Source organism: Paramormyrops kingsleyae, chromosome 4, assembly GCF_048594095.1.
Source record: "Paramormyrops kingsleyae isolate MSU_618 chromosome 4, PKINGS_0.4, whole genome shotgun sequence".
NCBI classification, from domain to species: Eukaryota; Metazoa; Chordata; class Actinopteri; order Osteoglossiformes; family Mormyridae; genus Paramormyrops; species Paramormyrops kingsleyae.
In genome coordinates, this window is record NC_132800.1 from 23,014,026 (window position 1) to 23,029,812 (window position 15,787).

The 15,787-nt window shown below is 41.3% G+C and overlaps 1 protein-coding gene across 1 annotated transcript in view; it reads right to left on the bottom strand.

Moving 5' to 3' along the window:
* The window catches only part of LOC140588786 (phenolphthiocerol/phthiocerol polyketide synthase subunit C-like), a 14,432-nt gene extending 26 nt beyond the window's left edge, over positions 1–14,406 (bottom strand). The window contains exons 1-7 of the mRNA XM_072710891.1: positions 14,299–14,406; positions 9,693–9,778; positions 8,433–8,586; positions 7,650–7,810; positions 7,335–7,541; positions 6,544–6,725; positions 1–6,391 (exon numbers count right to left, since the gene is read on the bottom strand). The exon at positions 1–6,391 is cut by the window's left edge and continues 26 nt beyond it. Of these exons, the coding sequence (XP_072566992.1) occupies positions 941–6,391; positions 6,544–6,725; positions 7,335–7,541; positions 7,650–7,810; positions 8,433–8,586; positions 9,693–9,750 (6,213 nt within the window). The 5' untranslated portion in view covers positions 9,751–9,778; positions 14,299–14,406 and the 3' untranslated portion in view covers positions 1–940. The remainder of the gene's footprint in view (positions 6,392–6,543; positions 6,726–7,334; positions 7,542–7,649; positions 7,811–8,432; positions 8,587–9,692; positions 9,779–14,298) is intronic.
* Positions 14,407–15,787: the final 1,381 nt, after the last annotated feature.

Below are 15,787 nucleotides of genomic sequence, written 5' to 3' on the forward strand. Positions count from 1 at the left end.
TTATTTACACGCCATGGACACAGAACAAATAAACCCGGTGCAAAAGGACTCAGGAGTGATTATAGCCAAAACAATAAACAAAACCCAGCTTCCGAACGCCACCCAAAGCTAACTTTAAGCGCAAAGAAATCAAAAACACAAACGACAAATTCTACGCCTCACTCCCTTTCCAAACAACAGCATACAACATAAACTCGCAAAACAAAAATGGCAGTAATTCCCTGTGCACCATACATAGAACATACACTGATCAAAGCCAAAAAAGTAAGAGGGGCGCGCGAAGACGTAAACCTAAAACCGGGCGAGATATCGAAACCAAAGAGCAAATAAACCAAAGCGAAAGTACAGACAGGGGCAAGGCGAAAAAATCAGAAATCCAATAAACCAAAAACCAATAATAGCAAATAATGAGCAGAGCTCCGTAAGTTCCTGCTGCGAGTTGTGGGCGGGGTCTGGGCGGAGAGACGGAGTGAAGGATGACGGGGCGGAGAATTGCTGTGGGCGGAGGTTAACTTGCAGCGGCGCGTAACATGTCATTCAAAAATGTAATAGAAAAGATCACGCTGTATCAACTGTTTAACTGCAATACACAAACAGGGACTAGTACATATTGAGACACCAATTTTGGCATTTAAACTTTTTTTTTTCTTAAAGACATATTTTGCAAAAGTAATTTCAATAAAAATATACACATCGTTATAATAAACAATCCTAAGCTATTGCAGATTTTTCATTATTCATCAAATTTTGTGATTATGATTAACTGTGATTAACCACTATTCATATAAAATACTTGACAGTGTTCTTTGATAAACCATTATTCATTATATTCATTATAAAGTGTGTTAAGGGTCACCACAACGTATCAAGTGCATCAACAAACTTAAAACCCTAAACCATGAACTGCTGCTGAGCAAAATATTCCACACCTCCACCAAAACTATTCCTGTCTCTCTGCCTTTTTGTCCCCCATTAAAAGTGAAATTAAAGAACTGATTGTGCCATTTGGGTCAAGGATCACTACAAGAGGAACACGGATTTGTCTTTCCTGATAGATGCGATTCTGCATGGTCATTGCCAGCATTGAGTCAATGCCCAGGGCTGCAAGTGTCATGTCATCTCCAAGTTCCTCCATTTCAATGTTGAAGATTTCACAAAGCAAACATTTGACATATTCCTCTGATGTAGTGGGGGGAGTCACATTCAGGTCCATGGGACTGAGATGCTTTGCTTCGTGGAATATTTTTTCCATTAATGGAACAAAGCGTACACTCATAAAGCTATTGAGGTGCAAGACGTTGCTGAATAGGTTTTTGAAGCTGAATTTGCAAACAATCTGCTGAGCGTTATTCTGGAGCAAACACCTCTCCAGGCTATTGTGGACCTCTGATACATCCATTACAAGTAGCCCCTTATCTTCCAAAAGCATCTGCAAATGCACCTTGTCCAACAGGAGACCCAAGTTCAATGGCCCCCAGTTAATGGTCTGCGCAACAAGGCCAAGTTTTCGCCGATAATGGCAAAACATGTCCATGAAAGAGTTAGCTGCAGCATAGTTTGATTGAGCTGCATTGCCGATGCCTGATGCAACAGAGGAATAGCACACAAAGTAGTCTAACCTGAAATCCCTTGTTGCACGATGCAGGTTCAGCACCCCATTAACCTTGGGTCGCAGAACTTTGAAAAAATCTGATTTATCAAGAGTAGCAATCAGCCCATCATGCAACACAACTGCACTATGGAACACTCCTTTAATTGGACACAAAGGGAATTTCAGGCTGATATCTTGAACTACTGCTGTGACTTCCGAAGCAATTGAAATGTCACACTGTTTACATGTGACAATGGCTCCATACGCATCCTGTACAGCATCAATCTCCAGCTGCATTTCATGTGTAGGTTTCCTTCTAGAAAGGATAACAATGTGACCCCCTCCTCGTTTAGCAAGAAACTTGACAGTTTGGAATCCCAGGCCAGAAAGCCCCCCCGATACTATGTACACAGCTTTCCTAAGAAAACGTACCTTTTCCTTCTCATGCACAGGTATTTCTGAAATTTCCTTCATTTTCTCATCATCTAGAACAATCACAGGCATTGTCTTTGAATTAAAATAGGATTCAGGCTCACTACTTTCAGGGACTGCAGTCTGGAAAGTATTGCATTGAAAATTGAAATCTGTTGAGCTGAAATGAGCTGACATGAGCCATTTGGAGATATTTTCCCTCTGATTTCTGAGGTATGACTTTTGTAAAATCTGTTCCACTTGAAGGATTTCAATGCAAACATTGTCATTCTCATTGTTCAAGATGGTTTGTGAGAGAGCAGTTGGCACTTTGCCACCACAGACTACAGCAATGTGTCTGACCTTAGAATCTTTGCAGGCTTGGGCTACAGAAGACACATCTACAGGAGATAAAAAGATGAGTACATCATACATCCCACTAGCTTCTGTGGCCACAGTCACATTCCATCCTCCTTTTTTCACTGCTGCTGTCAAAACCTGAGCCAGATGCGAGTTACGTTCTGATGAAATGATGCCCAACACTGATCCATTCTGCTTCACTTCAGGCAACATACGACGCAAGATCTCCCAGGATATCACAAAGTAGGACATGCATGGAACATCTACAGGAAATGAAAGCATGTTTGAACTGTAGCATGCCGATTCTGGAATCCTGAGCTTGGAGGATGCAGCCACTGGGTAGCAAGAAACAATCTGATCGCCAACTTTAAATTTAGTAACATCGCTACCCACAGCTGTAACTGTACCACTGAAGTCAAGAGCTAGCAGCTTGTGGTTCTTAGAGCTATGTTCACTCCAGTAGAATGTCTGACCATAATTCAGGTCTGATAATGTGACCGGAAAAAAATCAGACGAGTGGACACAAATTTTACTGAGCTGAACCTCAACCATTTGCTCTTTAACTTGGGTATCAGGATCACTGAAGGGAATGGCTGACAGGTTTGAGACACGGTAAGGGTCAGTAGTCTGTATTGTGAAACACTCAGACTGAGATTGGCAGACACTTCTCTTGTCAAGAGCTTTGAAAGATGTATTGGAAAGGGTAAGAGAGTAAATCTGGCCTTGGCTTACAATGACCTCTGGGTATTTTGCAGAAGGGTAAGAATGAATCACCTGACTGAGAGCTTGAATGTCATTTTTTGAAAGTGACCCAACGTCAATGAACTGGAATGTAATAAGTTCCACCTCTGCTGCAAGTGATCTGGTTAGGCCACTAAGCACAAAACCGGGAGTGATCTGATCTACTGTCTTTTCTGTTGATCTGTAAGTTATTACTCTGATAGAACGGGGGAAGTATTCCTCAGTAAGCTTGAGCAGAATTTGCCGGAAATCCTCACAGCAGTTTACCAAGTGCTCTAGAGTACTTTCTGTATCCAGATCTGTGATGTTTCTGATACCCCACATGAATAAGATGTCTTCATACTTCTTATTGGGGAAATCAAATTTTGACAGAAAGTCGCCAGCATTCCCGTTTGATAATTCTCTCTCATTCCTTGGTAGCACATAAGTGGAATCTGGGTGCAAGTGCTGTTTTAACTCATCAGCTAAGCCCATGTCATCTGCAAACACAAAAGCTTTGCATTTGTTACTGGTGTTTGGCTTCTCTTCATCAGTCACATCAAATTTGTATTCAAAGAATAAATCTTTGACATCAGAGGGCTCACTGCCAATGTAAGTGATCCTCACATGTTTAAGCTCAGCCAAAACCTGACCCTTCCTGTCTAGGAAGTAACCGCATACATCAAAGAAATCAGCTTCATTTTGAGTTTTGTGTACATACAAGAACATTTCTTCCTGTAGAGGTTCAGATATGGTTAAAGAACCCACCAATGATGGGAACATTGGTCTTGCCCTTGATCGATCTATTCCAATCACTGCTGCCATTTGCATGAAGTAATCCAACACTACTGGGTGAATGCAGTAATCGTGAAGATGATTCAGAATTGCATCTGGCAGTTTTACAAGGGTGACAACTTCAATAAACTCTTCTCCACGGTACAGATCTCCAATGTTTCTGAAAACAGAGTCATATTGGAATCCCAGCTGATTGACTATGTCATAGAATTCCTCCGACTGCAAAACTGAGGTGCATCTCTTGAAAATACCATCCAGTGAAACATTCTGTCTCTTCGTTGTTATTGTTGGCCTATGTTTGATGCTCCCCGATGCATAAGTTGCTGAGGAAGAATATATTTTAACAGTTTTTTCATTCTCTCCTGCATCAAGTTGTACTGTTATTGCAGGAGAATTATGGCTCAAAACAAATGGATTTTGAAAATTTATGTTTAGGTCCAATGAATTGAGGGGGACCTTTGGTTTTGAACTTGCAATGAAGGATGCTAGAGCCAATTCAACATAGAAGGCTCCCGGGATGATTGGGACACCATTATTCTTGTGGTCATAAAGGTAGGATGTTGATTCAGAAGACAAGTTACAAAGGAAGCTGTTGGGACCTATGTTGGTGAGCACAGGATGCCCACTTCCATTGCCTGCTTGTGTTTTGGCAGACAGGCTTTTCTTGGTTCGGTCAAATTCATACCTTGGGTAGGGTGTTGGCAATGCCTCGTACCCACGGTAAAACTGTTCCCAGTTTACTGGCACTCCAAGTTCAAATAGTCTGCACACAACATTAAGCATTGCCATGTGGTCTTTTCCTGGCTGTGCAGTGGAAAACACAATAGCGTCTTCTCCCAGAGTCTCTATAATGTTCCTTTGCAAGGCTGGTCTGGGCCCGATCTCAACGAAAATGACATTTTTCCTTCCCTCAGCTGCTGCTTTCAGAGTCTGGTCAAAGACTACGGGCTCTCTTATGTTTCTAGCCCAGTATTTTCCAGTTGAAAATTCCCCTTTGCAAAATGCCTTTCCTGTCACTGTGGAAAAAAGCTCTGCTACTGTTTCATTCGCCTGCAAAGACCCTATGCTCTTTTCTACTTCAGTCAGAATGGGATCCATTATATGACTATGATAAGCTGTAGTGACATTCAAAACACGGATGAACAAGTTTTTGTTTGGGAAAGAGCTTTGGAGCTCCTGTTGAAGGCCGTCTACTGCATCTGCATCACCCGCTAAGGTACAAGACCGAGGGCTGTTCTTGGCAGCCAAGCAAATCCTTCCTGCGTAAGCAGCAAGTAGCTTCTCAATTTCTGACACTTCTATGTTGCCGACAACAAGCATTTTCCCAGAATTCACCCGTCTCTGCAAAGAACTTCGATAATATATTACTTTCACTGTATCCTCCAAGGACAGGAGACCAGAACAATGGGCAGCAGCAACCTCACCAACTGAATGTCCAATAATGGCATCTGGCTTGATACCCCAGTGTGTTAGGAGACAGTTAATTGCAATCTGAATGGCCAAAAGAAGTGGCTGGACCTCATCTGCTTCAGAGAAATTACCATCACTATCCAACATCTCAAAGATACTTGCTTGGCTGTACTTTTGGAGGATGCCGTCTATTTCCTTAATTTTGTCCCTGAAAACAGGCTCTTCCCTCAACAGTTGTTTACACATGCCTTTGTAGGTGACCCCATTTCCACAAAACACAAACACTACCTTAGGATCCGCCTTTGATGGCACAATTTTTTTTTTAAGCGAAGACTTCAGTTGTTCTTCTAAATGGCTAAGAGAAGATGCCAGGAAAGCTTTCCTATATTTGTGTTTTGCATGAGTCCTTCTACATGTTGACGTATATGCTAAATCTGGGAGGTGATCAGTGTCATCAGAGCTTATCTGTTGAGCTGTGCTCTCCATCATCAAAGTGAGTGACTTTTCACTGCTTCCAGAAAGAGTGACAATTACAGGCAAATGCTTTGATTGGCTACTACAAACAGTCTTGTGCTCCCTCACAACTGCATGGGCATTTGTGCCCCCAAACCCGAAGCAGTTCACACCTGCAGCCCTTCCAAATGGACCACTCACTTCCCACTTCTCTGCTGACACTGGAACTTTCACACATAATGCCTGGGCATCAATACTTGCACTGTCCTCAGAGTAGAACACTGAAGGAACTATGACTTCATGGTGCATCATGAGAAGTACCTTGATAAGTCCTGCCATTCCAGCTGCAGACTCTGTGTGCCCAATGTTACCTTTCACAGAGCCCATACAAAGTGGTGCTGATCCTGCAGATCTGCCTTTGGCAATGACTGTAGAGATGCTTTCTGCTTCAGTGGAATCTCCAACCAGGGTTCCTGTCCCGTGAGCCTCTACATATTGGATATGAGATGGATCAATGTCCGTATAAACCATCTGCAGCAGCTCCTTCTGCTGGACCACAGATGGCTTGGTTATTGGAGTGACAGAATGGCCGTCCTGGTTCACAGCGCTTGTGGTTATGACACCCCACACATGGTCAAGGTCACTTAGAGCCTGTTATTAAAAAACAAAAAGATAATGAGGATTGATAATGAGTGCCGTTTGCCACAGTACAGTACTATGTCATAGTCTGCATTTCGCTGCTTGGGTTTTGGTTCATGTCTTTCTGGATGTAACAAAGCATCTTGTGTAGAATGGTAGTTCACCTTTTTGAGTGGCTTCAGTAGGACAATCCCACAACCTTCCCCTCTCCCATAACCATTTGCATGCTGGGAAAATGGCTTGCTAGTTCCATCCGGAGAGATCATCTTTGCTTTACTCAAAGCAACAAAGGTCCATGGCTCCATTATGTTGCTAACGCCACCACAGAGAGCCATCTCACAGTCCCCTGATGTAAGGAACAAATGAAAGACATGCTGTGTCACCTTATACCCAAAAACTACGAAACGTCACCTACTATATCTACATATAGGAAATCATTTGTAGAGACTTTTATGTAATGGATTTTCGATTGAGACAAATGCTACAGTATTTAGGTATACTGCAAACGTAACTTGAGATCATTCTAGCACTGATTTTTTTTTTTATATACTACGGATAACAAAAAAAGAATTGACTGTAAAACAAAAGTTAGAATTGACTGGGGGGGGGGACGGAAATGCGAGTATTTTTGCAGGATTTTATGATGAGTATTGTGTGGAAAAACAAGATATTTGCAAGCAAAAGAGTTGCAAATGTTCTACTTTAACTATGCCAACAATCATAGAAATGGCATAAGAGCCTTTTTTATTACATTATATGAAATACAGTGAAATTAATTTTACATAAATAAATCATATACTGTAAAACTGAATGTCCCTTAAGTTTTTATATGGAGGCATTTTAAATTTCAATTCAGTGAACATTTCTCAATACCACACACAACCTGTCCCTTGTTATTTAACTGAATCAAGGGTAAACTGCATTGCACTTTATTATGCATGAAATAAGGCATTACCGTTTTTTATAGCCTGGATGGCAAGGTGCAGGGCAACAAGCGAGGAGGAGCAGGCAGTGTCAATGGCCAGGGAGGGTCCAGTCAAGTCGAAAGTGTAGGATATGCGGTTTGCAGCGATGCTCATTGCTGTTCCTGTACTGTTGCGATGGTTTATTACACTTGGACTGATGGCTGCCATTGATTGCTCATAATCCCGGTTCATGAGACCTTCCGACATCAAGTCAAAACATCAAGAGTGGAACAAAAGTACAGATGTGAGAATTTAAGTGATAAAGCACAATGCTGATCAGGTTTTGTGTACAATATTAATGTTACCTATGAATACGCCTGTGCTGGTCCCACTGACTTTCTCCACTGGAATCCCAGCATCCTCTAGGGCTCTGTAGGAACATTCTAAAAGGAGCTTCTGCTGAGGATCCATCAGCCCAGCTTCGTCATCATCGATGCTGAAGAACTTGTGATCAAATTCATTGAACCTGTAGCAGTATCAGAAATGCTACACTGTTAGCTTTTTGTTTCAGGTGCTCATGTCCACACAAACCAATCTAGGGTTAAGATCATATGATACATTAGTTTAAAGGATCAAGTTGGCAATCAGCCAGGATATAGTGGCAATATCAATGCCAGGAAATACAATCAATCAAGAATCAGCTCCTGTGGTAATATTTAACGCACATATTAGTCATCTACAGGATGCCATTGATGCTCTAATGATAGTCTAATTCTAACTAGTAACTTTTATAGGTACACTTAATCTCTGCATATGTTCAGTGTTTTTGAGTAAATACTGCATTTGTACTGCAGTGTCAGTAAAAAAATCGGTGAGGTGATCAGAGTCCAGGATTGCACTTTCAGGAGCTCTGCAAGCCCCAGCCTGCATCTTATGTCACAGTTGTAACCTTTCTGATCAAATCCTTTGGGCCCATCAATACAAATCATATTACACTGCAAATGGTAAATTAAAAAGTTAAATGTAAAACATTCAACTTTGTTTTTTGTTAACATGAAGTGCATCGCTAATAATTTTATAGGCCCAATGCCTCTATCAAGAATTTTTGTGTTTCAGTTTTCTTTAACACAAATACTTTGCCATCTTACCCATCGATCAGGGAGGCTCGTTCCGTACGAGATTTACCCGGCTTGCTATCGTCAGGATCATACCAATGGGTGCAGTCAAACCTCTCTTCTGGAATTTGCACCGCACAGTTCCTTCCATCCTGAAGAACCTTCCAGAAGTTGTCAAGTCCCTCTCCTTAAAAGAACATAACGTTATCAATTACAAACAAGGTTTATATTACCAGTAAAGCTTTATGTGACTGTGGGTGATGTACATATTCTCCTGAGACCCCACCCATTCATTTATGTCCATTGTAGTGGACATTTTGTTTTTGCATCTATCTTTTCACTCATGTAAGGAAACATATTTATTCATATTGTACACTAAAGAGGACATGCTGTGAAATTAAAAATAAAAATAAATTTGAAAAAATCTAAATTGTAAGATGTCTTATTTCCTCCAAAGACAAATAACCTAAAATTGAAGGAAACTTTTTTCCTTGGGTCTCAGGAGGATATTCATGCTATACAGAAAATAAGTTTGACAAATTGTGCTTTATTGTAATCAAATCTCATTTATCCTCTATCGTTTACATGTTTGGTATGTGTTCAAGTAGCCACTTTTAATACTGTATACAGTATCTGTGCTTTGATTTACTGCAATTCCATGGACTCTAGACACTATGGGAGGTCTGAACAGATATGAATCAAGTTGGGCCAAGGAGTCAAGCTGAAAGAGTCAGGCATGTAGGAGATGGGTGTGGAGAGACTCTGAAGGGTCATCTACACATTACATGACCATCTTGCCTAGAGAAGTGGTTGACAGTCTCCAGTGGTAGTGCTCAAACCAAACTGTCCTATTTAAATTTGTCGTAATGTTGGATCATCCTCTCCCCCATACTGCAACATAGCAGAGCACATGGGACTTCTCACCCGAACGGCATAAGTAAATGCCTTAGCATAAGTTCAAAGACTACAAGGTATATAGGTATCAAATATTGGAAGCAGACACCATAATGATGGTCTGGATCATAAAATGTGTTACAAGGCCATGGACCTAAAACCAGCTATATACCGGCGCACTAATACAGAACCACATAATGTTGGACATACAAGACACCAAATCTCTCATCGTTTCTACTGGTGATGACTGCAAAGGCAAGGTGGAGAAATTTCCTTTTAATACCGGAACGTGTTGTTGGGAAACCTGGTGTCTACATATCATTTGCCATCTTATGTTTACAAGCTTTTATGTAATAGGATTAAACAGTCAATTGATTGAGTACTAGAATGTGTTCTTACCGCCTGGAAAATTGCAGCCGATGCCGACAACGGCGATCTCTTCCCCTGTGACACCCATGCCGGCAGCTCAATAATCCATACAGATCCTGGTGGGGGCAAATAAAAATACCTTAGGAAAAGCATGGACAACATTGGGTCCAATCACTAGGGGCTATAGCCAAGAGTATTTTAAGCCTAGCTGTCATGGCGTGGCCAAGGATGGATTACTGCACGGGGCTACCGGGCCCAGTCCCAGGGGCTCAGGGGCCAAGGGGGCCCCGAAGCCCAATCCCCCACGCTGCCATTTCACTATTGTTTTTACATATTATGCATCTCGATATCATATTGGGGCCCTGAAGCCATATAACACTGGTGATATTGTGTAGTATGTCTTAATAGGGCCCCTCCATCATATGCCACAAGTTTTATAATTCATCCCTGATATGCGAAAGGGGCCCCTCAATCAAATAGCATGGTGTGTGATATGTCATATAGGGCCCCTGAACCACAGATTGTGTATGTTATTCATCCTTGGTATCGGAAAAGGGCCCCTCAATTAGGTTATATATTGTATGGGGCCCTGAAACACGGGTTATTTTAGTCATCCCTGGTATCTGGAAGGGCCCTTCAATTAAATAGCATGGGGTATGATATGTCATATAGGGCCCCTGAACCACAGGTTGTGTATGTTATTCATCCTTGGTATCGGAAAAGGGCCCCTCAATTAGGTTATATGTTGTATGGGGCCCTGAAACACGGGTTATGTTAGTCATCCCTGGTATCTGGAAGGGCCCTTCAATTAAATAGCATGGGGTATGATATGTCATATAGGGCCCCTGAACCACAGGTTGTGTATGTTATTCATCCTTGGTATCGGAAAAGGGCCCCTCAATTAAGTAGCATGGGGCATGATATGTCACATGTCTTAATAGGGCCCCTGAATCACAGGTTGTTATTCACCCTTTATATCTACAAGGGGCCTCTCAATCAAATAACGTGGGGTATTCCATGTACCCCTCTATCTGCTTCATTAGTGGGCAGGTCCAGGGCCGGTTCTGGAGGGGTAACAATGGGAGCTGTGGTGGATCAGGGAAAGAATTAAGCTACGGAGGGCTCCGGCCCCCCAGGACTGGAGTTTGACACCCCTGGAGTAAACGAACAGGATTGTAAACTTATTGACAGAAGTCATACACAACTGGGGGTGGCATGGTGGTGCAGTGGTTAGCACTGTTGCCTCACACCTCTAGGACCAGGGTTCAAGTCTCCACCTGGGTCACGCGTGTGGAGTTTGTATGTTCTCCCCGTGTCAATCATCATGGGGTTTCCTCCCACAGTCCAAAGACATGCTGAGGCCACTAAAGGGTTATTAAATTCTCCATAGATAAGTGTGTGTGTGTGTGTGTGTGTGTGTGTGTGTGTGTGTGTGTGTGTGTGTGTGTGTGTGTGTGTGTGTGAGAGAGAGCCCTGAGATGGGCTGGTCCCCCATCCTCATGCCCATAGCTTCTGGATTGGCCCCCACGACCCAGATGGATATAAGTGGGTTGGAATATGGATGGATGGATATAAGTAACCAGGGAACAATTTAATAAAATATGTAAAGGAAACATGTACTGTATGTACAGTATTCAATCAATATACAGAACATACAGAAATAATAAAGTTGTAAAAATACTATGTGTGTGCTAACCAAAAATACATAAACAAAACTATTTAATAAAAAGAGTAGTAATTAACAACAGCTAGACAGAGCTGGGAACACAAGGTAAATGAGGGGGCGTGGCACACGGGAGGATCGGACGAGCAGGGCATGACGGTTCCAAAGGGAATAAACTTGTAAAGGTACACTACGGTATGTACATAAAAAAGAATGTTTTTTAAGGGATTTTTAACTGATTTATATAGTACAGTATGTCTTGAACTTTCCCCAAAAACACAGTAGAATCTTCATTAACAATTGTTTTCTTACCAATTGTACACTTAAAAGTATAATAACATAAATTACTACGGAAAATAAACATAAACACTTCTGTAGGCAGGTCCAGGGCCGGTAGGGTTTTTCGCAGATGTGCGAAAAAAATCGCGGATGTAAATATATTGAGGTAATATTTGTGCAAAACAACTGAGCATCCCCACTGCGCATAGTGACGTCGGAATGACATCTTTAATATGTCGTTTTTGGACGTCCAATTTTGGTCCACTGAAGGGGTTGTTTTGTAACGCCAGGCGACGTCTTTTTTTGACGTCTAATGAACGTCTAGTATTGACGGCCGTGGGATCTCCATGTATGGGCTATTTATAGTCCAAATGTGGTCGTTGTGGACGTCTTATAATACCAAAAGCCGACTAATTTTAGACATTGTGTATGTCGTGTCTCGACTAAATTCATATATAAATGAACAATTTCACCATGCTTTCAATTAAAACTTAAATTTAAATAATGTATTGCTGCGACGGGCAGATGGAGGTATCGCGAGCAGAGAAACACGGAGACTACTCTGCCGGGGAACATCCACTCAACAAATAATCCGTACAAGAATTACATCAGGCACCCAAAGAGCACCAAACATAATTATATGTAAGAAACACAAAGTTGTCAGACAACGAACTGTAAGACGCATCCACGGTGGGACATTTATGTAAGCTAATTACACACGAGGATCAGACCGGGTACACACAAGACACATGTAAACACATGTGCAACAATAAGGAATTACCTATTAATTAACAATAACAGCAACAACACAACAATGGCTATTTACAACTGCACGCGGGGCATGCTGGGACATGAGCCCCGCCGGTGCTACAGTGTATACAACAGAACAGTACAGAGCTAAAGTATCATGAAAAGTAAAAAACATAATTTAGCATTAACCTGGTTTAGCAAGCTGGATGTTAATTTGTTCGACTGGGCATCAAGCTGCTGCCAGATTTTGAAATCCCGCGTTCTGCACGTGCACAAAAGTGTCCGCGAGGGACGTGGATAAAACTGTTACAGCTGCTCTGCACTACTCAGTTTTCACATGGTTTTCAGAACGAACATAAAAAACAATGCACGATATAATTTATTGTCATATCAGCGCAAATGCACATAAAATACGTACGCATTGGCATAATAAATCATGTTTGTTTCGAAATAATCATCTGTATTCACATTTATTATGTTGATAACAACAATGTTGATATTTGTAAATAAAACTACATTTCCTGCACCTGTCATAGTCGTCCAAATAACGTCAAAAAAATTACGTTCAAATGTTGAATGTCATATTGACGTGCAAGTTGGGTCATGGATGGACGTTCAAATTGTGGACCTAGTTTGGACGTTGTATAGATGTCCAGAATTGGTCATGGACTGACGGACCTAATATAGACATGATCTGCACGCCTATCCGACGTCCAATGTTTAGTGGGTCAGTAACGGTGCAATCTGTAGCTGAAGAAAAGAGTAGGCCTATCAGTAAATCTGAAGTCACGGGATTTCCACAAACACAACACAACGGTTATACCTTCTTAAATTCTTAATTACAGGTGCACACATTCTATTAAACGCATCACAAACTCAGACGCTCACACTTTTACTACATTTGCCGCAGTAAATATGGTGCAAAACACATTCGCACGCACCCGTAAGCCAAAAAAGTGAACTTCTGGACAAAAGACATATTGGCATATTAGTTCGTGAACTCGTACAATGGGAGCAGCATACACGTAGAACATTTTCTCGTAACTATATTTCTTTCTTGGACATTTTTCTGCGGAAACACAAGTCAGTAATTGCAACTGCTTGAATCCGCCGCTACGAGTCTCAGGTACTGTTCTCTCGCATGCTCTCATTTCGCACCAAATATCTCAGCGAAACGTGGTGCAAAAGTAATTCGTACCTATAGGGCCAGGGGCGGGCACTGTTCAGAGGGGCGGACACTGTCATACGGACGGACACTATTCGGAGATCAGATCGAGGGATGATTTAGTTTGCACACATTGGTACATAAATGATCAGGTAATTACCTAAAGTTTATTTTCGGCCGAAAAATAATAAATTTCGAATTCGGTAAAACAAAAAAAAAAAAAATGAAAATAATAAATAATAATAAAAAATAAAATAAAATAATAATAATAATAATAATAATAAATTAAACCATTCCGGTGCATCACTAATCAAAAGTATAATGGTGGTTAATACCAAAAGTTTTGCACCAATAATCCATCCATATAAATAAGTTCCAGTGAAATCCAATGAATCACGAAGCGCGAATGCACCACGGTTTACTGTATATTAACCGAAAGACGCCTGAAAGCGGACATTGTAGGACGTTTGTGGGTGTAGCGCTCTTTAATATAACGTGCTGTGAATTTACATTTACATTATTATTTGCGGTCGAGTACTGTGTGTATACTACAGTGCTGACTTAGTGTCTTGTCTCTCCCCTTTAAATATGGAGATAAGCCCAGATTGACTTGCGTCTCGTGGGTGCCAAATGGGAACGCAAGTGGACGCTAGGCTCTATATATTTTATACCTTATATCTTAACACAATAACACGATGCAATTATACATGATATTATCTTCATCCAAATATGTAATGAGAATAGGAAAATGGAAAGCAAATATTAATGTGAAACTCTACCTGGAATGGGTTGTCCTTCTGGGGACGCGACAATATTGAAGTGCTGTCCAGCTTCAGGATGAAAACTTAAGCCAGCAACCTTGGGCCTTTTATAGCTGTCATCGTAGCATTTAGTGGCAATTTCCCCTATGACGAGACCTATCATCTTCCAAGAAACATACAAATTTCTTAATGGTTGATAGGCGACAGTGTGTGATGCAATTAGCTGAGGTCATCAAGGAAATGAACGATGAATAAACAAATTAATTAATTAATGACAGAGCACTGCATATTCATATAAATGCAGCTAGTTCCCACACTGGAACCAGAAGACAACTTTGTAGATACCACAGTCTGATACCAATAGAATCTAAATGGTTTTGTGGCATTCAGAAATTAATATGGATTAATATGAATTAAAATGTTCCCAATGCCTCCATTTTCCAGGACAGGTGCTCAAATCTCATGCATCTGTTTGCAATGTCTATACATTGTCAATGTCTTTGTGTAGAAGTGTGATTCACCCATGAGACTGTATCCTAACACTGCTCAGGCTCTTCCAAAGCCAAAATGAACTTTATTGTCCTCTCACCATATGCCAGTATACAGAGAGACGAAATGGTTCAGTATAGAAATGCAAATAAGACAAGACACTGTGCACAGAAGTCAGGACAGTGCAACATACGGGTAGTGAGCAATATGCCAGTACAATCATCTACCATGAAATACACTGCATTTAATGTGCTTCTGTGTAACTGGTTTAATGCTTAGTTTGAGCATCAGCTTGGGATGGGAAAGCTCTGTGTGTCCAGACCATCATGTACGTCTAAAATGACCTGAGTGTACAGCTGGCATCTTGCAGTTGATATATATGCTGAATGTGCAGTACTTAACACTTCTGGATAATCGTTTATACCTAACTATACAGTATAATAGCATGATGGATTTGTAGCTTATGGAAGTGATGAAGAGATAAAAACAGCCCAGCACTGTGCTTTCAGCAGCTCTATAAGCTCTATAAGCTGCAGCCTGCATCTTCAGTAATAGTTGTAACAGATAAGCGTTTGGAGGCCTAACTGTGCACATGCAGGCCTGTTTCCTTAATGCACACAAATCCTTTGCAAAATCACCAGTGACTCAGTGTATTCACTGACATGAAATCGAACGCATCAGGCTAGATCATCAACTAGAGAAGTTATTGTAATTTTTTCAGTGAAAGGGATCATTATTCTGAGCTGTTTCTTATAGGAAATAGAATATTTGCATATATGCTTCATAGAAGGAATTGCGTAATAAATCATGTTCTAACAAATAAATGAATATTTATGAAAAGTAATAAACGGGGTGGCACGATGACGCAGTGGTTAGCGCCGCTGCCTCACAGCAAAAGGTTCGGTCCCGGGTCCTTTCTGTGAGGAGTTTGCAGGCTTTACTCGTGTTCATGTGGGTTTCTGCCAGGGGGCTCATATTTCCTCCCACAGCCCAAGAGCTTGCAGGTTGGTTGGTGAAT